Source organism: Polyodon spathula, chromosome 15, assembly GCF_017654505.1.
Source record: "Polyodon spathula isolate WHYD16114869_AA chromosome 15, ASM1765450v1, whole genome shotgun sequence".
Taxonomy (NCBI): Eukaryota; Metazoa; Chordata; class Actinopteri; order Acipenseriformes; family Polyodontidae; genus Polyodon; species Polyodon spathula.
In genome coordinates, this window is record NC_054548.1 from 25,321,999 (window position 1) to 25,329,743 (window position 7,745).

At 39.2% G+C, this 7,745-nt stretch overlaps 1 protein-coding gene across 2 annotated transcripts in view; it reads left to right on the plus strand.

Moving 5' to 3' along the window:
- LOC121327978 (transmembrane protein 255B-like) overlaps positions 1–7,741 on the plus strand; it is a 44,519-nt gene extending 36,778 nt beyond the window's left edge. Inside the window, exons 6-9 of one of the 2 annotated variants that reach the window (XM_041272373.1) lie at positions 1,856–1,941; positions 2,817–2,976; positions 5,898–6,044; positions 7,184–7,741. In XM_041272373.1, coding sequence (XP_041128307.1) covers positions 1,856–1,941; positions 2,817–2,976; positions 5,898–6,044; positions 7,184–7,336 — 546 coding nt within the window. In that variant the 3' untranslated portion in view covers positions 7,337–7,741. The remainder of the gene's footprint in view (positions 1–1,855; positions 1,942–2,816; positions 2,977–5,897; positions 6,045–7,183) is intronic. The other variant, XM_041272374.1, reaches the window with a different exon arrangement.
- The last annotated feature ends 4 nt before the right edge of the window (positions 7,742–7,745 follow it).

The following is a 7,745-nucleotide window of genomic DNA, read 5'->3' on the forward strand; positions in this document are numbered from 1 at the left end:
TTGAAGGCTGAAAGAAACTGGAGGACAGGGGAAAATGTAAAGTGAAAAACATTTAATTGTGCTGACACTGACCTCCAGTAGCCAGACAATAGTGTTCCAGCAGACATATACTATAGTGTGGAAACAGAAGCAAATCTATCTGAAGAATTAGGAAGGTGGACCAGTCATGTTACTAGGGGTGGGGGGTGGGCGGCTTGCACATCTGTACGGCATAATCCTTCAAATAAAATGATATATAGTGTTTCAGAATATGGCTGTTAAAAGTAGTGTAGAACCCAGTTTTCTTATGCTTTTCCCTTATCTATAGTGGCTGGAACAGTTCTGAACTGGGGGCATGCTGTGCTCTTCACACTACACGTGCTCTGGGAATCTGCTGTTATTTTTCACAATTACATGGCACGAATGCTGTAAACCTGCTTCTCGTGTTAAAAGAGGTGGTTGTTGCCAAATGAAGGAATTAAAATCCTCTGTAATAAAGGGACCCCGAGTGGCACATCCAGTAAAGGCACTCTGCGTGGAGTGCAGGATGGACCCCATAGCCTGGAGGTCACCAGTTGAAGTCCAGGCTATTCCACTGCCAGTTGTGAATGGGAATTCCCAGGGGGCAGCATACAATTGGTTGAGCACTGCCTGGGGTGGGGAGGGCTTAGGTCAGCCTGGGTGTCATTGGCTTACCCCACAGCAGCAACCCCTGTAGACTGGCCAGGTGCCTGCGGGCCTGCCTGCAAACAGCCCAGAGAAGTGTGGTCCTCCGACGCTGTAGCTCCGAAGTAGCTGCAAGGTGGGCATGCAGAGTATTGTACGGGGGTTGCAGCGGTGAGCCAGGCTTAAAATTGGGCATTTCAATTTGGGGAGAAAATGGGGTAAAAATAATTCAGATTCCAAATTTAAAAAAAAAAAAGAAAATAATAAATCCTCTGTAATAAACTAGTTCTTTCTGGTAGCCCATGGGGGGAGATTTTGATGAAGCCCATAGCATCGATTTCATTTGACTATATAAACTGTCCTCTACATCAGTGAGATTACTGTGTGTCAGAAATCCACACAAGGTGCTCTCATGGGAGCTAGCTGGCCTCAGGCATATGAGCAGTGCTTGGCAGCCCAGTTCAAATTTAGCACAGCAGATGGCTACATCCTTTCATAAAGGGAACTGGGGTCAGTTATCAGTAACCTGGGAATGTTTTGTGAGATTAAACACTGCCAGAAAGGCACAGCTTCTGCAATAACTTTGCATAGACAGCAGGCCGGTTGATTTTTTTTTTCATTTACAATGCAAAAAAAGCATTAAATAGAGTGTGCATGTACTGTAAATATTTAACTAAATGTAAAACATTGTAGCTATGTATTCTAACTTCCCAAAGTGAACCAAGCTTCATGTTAATTTTACAAAATGTCCTTTTTTTTGTTCTTTGTCCTAATGTAACTGTTTTTCCCCCCTCTCAAAATAATAACAGGGCTGGTCATTACTTAGGTATACAACGGCAGACATTTTTGCTGTATTATCCACAGAAATCAACACAGTTGGGAATTATTAGGGACGTTTTCACAAGCAACAGGGAACAATTCCAACGTTATTCTAAACATTAGACGTGATTTTTAAAAAGAAATAATAATTTAACTGCATACTGCATTAACAATGTTTTCTGTTATTTTTACTTTTGTGAGTATTTTAAATGCAGAAATCCATTTTTTGTATCTTGCAACATAGTACATTTTCACTTTTCATGTTTGTTTGTTTAGCAGTATGATAAAGCTGTCATCGATCGCTGTATGTCTGTGATAATTTAAAAAAAAAAAAAAACCTGTTCATTCCCTTCTGATGTATGTTGTTTTTTTTGTTTTTGTTGCATAACAGGTTTTATGTTATACCTTCAGCAGTAAGTGCAAGCTGAGGGTTAAGAGTAACACTTGTTACTGCTGTGACTTGTACAACTGCGAAAGGTAAGGTTATCTCTATTAATAAGGGCACTGAAGAATTCCCTTTATTCTCTTGAAAGGCCAAGGCATTTTATGCAATTTTTCCCCAAATTGATTTTAGCCTATTTTTTTTTTGCATTCCCTTTAATACCATCCCACTTTAAACCACCACCCTTGTCTTCCCTTCTTTTGTTTTTATTAGTTCAGCATTCCTGTGAGGGGAGTGTGTATAAACATGCTTTAAATATGATCTCATGAATCATTTCCGCTTGCAACTTCATATTATCAGGGTGATGGAAATTACTAATTTCTGAATTATTCTAGTACACCAGCTGTGCAATCTACTTCATTACAATACAGACTTTGTGCATTTCCTAAAGGGTTAAACTAATAATAATAATAATAATAATAATAGCTGAGAGGTAACATCTTGCAAATGACTGATCAGTCACCAAGACGTGAATTATTAGTCCACATGCAAAGAAGATATGAAAATGTGAACATTTATACATCCAACATAAGTCATTTAAACTAGCTTGCAAACTATGTTGACAAAAGCTGAACAGGAAATTAAATTCTTGAGTAGGTAAGTGTGGTACTGACTGAGCAGGAACAAAGTGAAAGACCAGATGATGGCGTAAACAACATTTTTAGATCACCGTAGCCTAAGTGAAACAAATACTGTACTTCCCTACAAATACATAGTTATGAAACAAAAACCTTTGTACTGTCCCCAGGTTTGTAGGTGCTTGTCCACACAATCCTGGCTGCTTTGTACAGTGGTGAAGATGTGGGTTGTAATGGGCATGAGTGCAGTTGCTCTTATGTGTGGTCAGAGCGGGCTTTGTTGAACTGCTATTATAATGTGTAAGCTATTATAATGCGTAATCTCTTCCCAGCCCTGAGCGCTACTCAAAGTACTATGAATACACGGGAGTGAGCAGCTGCATGGATGCCAGTCACCTCTATCGCCTTCTGTGGGCCTCCGTCGTGCTCAATGTGCTGGGGCTTTTCCTTGGAATTGTCACAGCCGCGATACTCGGGGCGTTCAAAGACATTGTAAGACAATTGTTTTTATTATTTTACCCAGTGTAACACCTCCTAAGGTTTTACAGGGAGCCTAACTTTATTCAGCTCCAGGTGAATGAATTTAGCATCCTGTAGGTATTGTTCGAATGAACGAATGTAAATTATAACCTGCCAGTTGTCTTCTGGGACACCTTTGTAACGAGATGTTCCATCTCAAGAGTCTACAGCTATGGCCAACAGTTTTGTATAGAATTAACTAATTTTGCTCTCATAAAATGGAATGAAACCTGCTGAATAATGTTACGTTAACATATTGAATTACATACCGCTGTAGTTTTCCATACACTGTTGACATTTCTCAATCTAGCATGAAATACTTCCAGTAGACTTTCTTTGATTAAGTCATGTAGTTTAAATTATGTTCATATGGTTTTTTTAATATAATGTATGGTAAAATATATTTTTAAATTACATACTATAAGAATATATTTCAAATAAATTAAAAACTACATTAAAAAATACATTAATTGTACAGACATAAGATTGTAGTAAATGAACCAGTGATTGAAACATTACCATTAGCAGTTAAACATTAGAATATTTGTCCATAGAGCCCCATGTACACATGTACCATGGAACCAACCCATAAATCCTCTCTGTCAAGCAGGAACTTCATTTGACATTCCCTTCAGATATTACAGCCCCTAGACCTCTGTGTCCTTCTATATACAACTCTGAATTATACATTGTATTATTAATATTTAAATATATTCCTATACTGTATATTATAACCATATAGATCTTCCATGTGGATAAGCACTTACAGTAATGGATTTTCTATTTTCCTTTTAGAAGTTTGCCAATTGGGTGGGGTGGGGTGGGGTGGGGGGGGTCGCAGGAAGTTCTGTTTTATATCTGTGCCCATTTACCCTGTTGCTTGTACTCCAATAAATACCCAGAGAAACCAGTTACTATTGCAGTACAAACTAATATTTAGACACAGTGAGGGATTTCCCATGCCATTTAACAACGTGTAAGCATGTATAACCTAGGACTACAGTATGCTCTGTTCAGCTGTGTTATTTTATTAAACACTAAAGTATACATGCATACACCCTAATACTCGCAATGGGGAATTAATGCGAATTTAAAGAAATTGATATTTGAAAGTCTTTTAGCACACCTGGTCTCTCTTGCCTTGACTGTGTGAAAGGAACCTGCCAGTTTAAAGTTTAGGTTCACTGGAAACAGCTCAGGCACCCCTTATCATTACAGCACAGTTTTAAATAGGGCCTGATGCGAATAAAGCTTATTTCAGTCCTGGCAGGGCTGCTCCACAGAGGATCATTATAAGCCCCAAAAAAATCAATACAGAAACTGAACAACTTCCTTGTCTGCCTGGTATTCTGTTAAATGCCACTTGTTAACTCCATGTGGACATTTTGATGCAAGCCAGACCTTAATAATCCACCCTGTTCATACAGTACACCTCACATGCTGGCAGTTTTAGCAATTTTGAGATACTCAGGGAATACTTTGTGTCTGTTACTGATTTCTGCTCCATATTAAGCCAGAGCCACACAAACTAATCTTGTGCAGTGGAAAAACAAAGAAGCAGTAAGAGATGAAAGTGAGATCACCAACAACTTGGTTTTATAAGCAAATGTGTACAGTAACTCAAGTGTCTACAGCCTAGTTGTAATGGCAAGCTCATTTATAGCAAATCCATTTTATTTTTACAAACGAGTATAGATTCATAAGGAGAGAACTGTTTGTAAATAACTGCATTTTTGGTATTGCTTGTGGAAAAGCAGTTGTGTTGCTGGGAAATTACGTCCTGCTTGGTGCACCGCCAGGCAAGAGGCATTGCTAAGCACTCTGTTCCCCAAAGCCATTTTATAATGTGACTCAAAATTTATCAGCAAGCCAAAAATAATAAAAAACAGAGTGGTACAGGATCAAGTTAAATCGCTTGCTACACAGGAAGCTTCATGAAGTCTCAGAATAGAACATACATTTTCCTACAGTAAAAACCCTTAAGGCTATATACCAGCTTTACTCTGAGAGTAAGACATGTAAAATAGTGTAAATGTGGTACACATCCACTAGAGGCAGAATGTTGCAGGGGGACAGGTTAATAGCAACACTCTGCTATGTCAGATGTACTGCAAACATGATTCTATTAAGGTCTCTGGGCAGCTTTAAACTTCTGAGTTCCAGGATGTGTTGACTGAACAGAACATGGTACGGGGGGAATTTCAACAATAATTGAGATGTTTCATACCCATGACAAGTTGCTGTTTAACCCTTTCAGTCCTTGAGGTCCCGCCTTATCTTAGCGCTATGTCTTAACATATGGTATCGATTGGAACTTCACAGGACTCCTAGCTCCCGGTCTGAGGTAGAATGTAAAATAAATAAATACATAAATTCCTGTTCTCATATAGTCCTGTTCTCATGCACTGTATACTCAATAAAGGACTTCCTTCTTCAGCTCGACAAAAATAATTCAGGACTGAAAATTTTAAGTGCATACACCCCCCCCCCCCCCACCCCCCCCCCACCCTCAGGTACAACACGTGTTCAAAGTCAGTTATCTAGCAGGATTGTGAAGTGTATCAGATAATAATTCTCACATGGTGTGTAATAGCAGGATTGTGAGCTGTATCTGATAGTAATTCTCACATGGTGTGTAATAGCATTAAAAATAAACTCGACATTACATTACCTTACAGATTATAGCCACATTGCTAGTTGGAATACATTTTATCACTGAAAAAAGTCTTCAACATCTGTGGAACAGTGTTTTCTAATTATACTGTGTTGCCATTTGTCAACCTAACATCAGTGGAGCTAATGCATACCATTGTTAATCTACACAAAATGTTGATTGGTAAGCATTTAAGTTGTTGACGGTTTTTAAAAGGGTGTCTGTGACTTTTTGTTTGTAGAAGCCAGTGTCCCAGATTAACTGCAGCTCTGCGCCTCCTCCTTCTCACATTCTCTACAACCCTGCTCAACAAGTCTTAACCTATGCTGGTTTCTGCCCCTCTAACCAAGCGCTTCCAGCCTACCCCAATTACCCACTGCCAGTCCAGGTAAGGCACCGCATTGCACAGGGAATAGGGGTACCAGCTGCTAAAAAGTTAAGAGATCTTTATTCAAACATTTCCTTAACATAGCCAAAGGACACTTAGAACACTGCATCTCTGAAAAGTAATGGAATGGTTAGATGAAAACCAGCGTGGCGTCCGAGAATAAATCTTTGACCCACATAATAAAAACCAGCTCATTATTACTTAGACCATAACAATGTTAAGGAATATCTTGTTTTTTTTTGTTAGGAATTGTATGAATAGAAGCTTTTATTATAGCGCTAATGATGATTATTTAAGAAAAAGACGCTAAACTTAATGTTGAAAGTAAAGCTAAATCCAGCAGACATGTCAGAGACATTCATCAATTAAAATTCAGAGCCGGCAGTAACGTGTTAAAGTAGATCACCCCGACCTATACTCTGTATGCATGTGTAAAAGCAAGTTTCATCACAATTTTACAAGGGGCTCAATATATACATGAAATGCAAGTGTGGGACAGACAGACATATACCTCCATATACCCCCAGAGTATGTTATCTTCCTTAAACAAGTGAACAAGTGATTCTCAAGATATATGTTAAAATATCAATGTGACATGCAGGCAGATGGACAGAGACAGACAGCCTCCTTATTTCCCAAGATTACGATAAATAAGATTACTTACTTGCAATCGGACCGATATTATTCTCTATGCAAAACACAAAACTGTGACATGCATACGCATCCCCAGCAGGTATAATAAGACTGTCAATTTGTAAGACCTGCATTCATGTTCACTGTCCCGCCTGTGCTTAGACTTGATATGACCCAACAGGAAAGAAATGAACCACTCTGAGGATTTAGAACAGAGGATTTAGAATAGTCTGGATATCTCAGGAGTTCTTCCAGCCTCTTGTAGGCTTTGTTCCAAAGTGTGTCCAAGCTACCATACCAATAGTAGGCATCCAAACTAATGAAGACCCAAGGGTATCACTAATTGTCAGGTAGTACCCTAGGATCTTCATTGGACACCATTGAATTTAATGTTTTGGGAAAACAGTTGTGACCCACTTGTCAGTTGTAAAGTAACAATGAATGCTGAATTGTGTATCATTTGCCTTTCTATATTATACAACTGTCGCCTGTTTTTACTGTTGTAGCATCAGAGCAGTTTCCAAGCACCGTCTTCAGCAGACACCCCTCTTCCTGATGACAGTCAGGCCCCCTCCAGCTACGTGCTTTCTCCCAACGCTCCATCTCTGTACACGCCCCCCTATAACCCTGGGGATAAACCACCACCGTATGCTTCCTGAGAACATGCTTCAGTGTCTCTGTGAAGACCAGTAGAACACCACATGCTACTAAGAACACACAGCGACTGCGTGCAGTGATCACTCCACTTCATGCACTGTGAGCAAACAGGACCATTCCAACCTTCTGTTTTTAATATGGATTTTAAGGCAAACAAGTTTCTTTAAATTACTGTGAAGTCTGCATGCTGCCGATCATGTGTTCATTTTAATCCCTTGTTTTTAAACATGCAGGGGGTTTTCTCAATGGATCTGATAACAGCCAGTTTAGATTACAGAATCAGGACCCTTTTAAACATATCTTTTCTCACAGTGACTGTTTGTATTGAATGCTTGCTTTTGCTTTTAGTTCAGTTGAATAGACCTCACAGTATCAAAATGTATTGTCCTCAACAAGCAAACAAAATACACA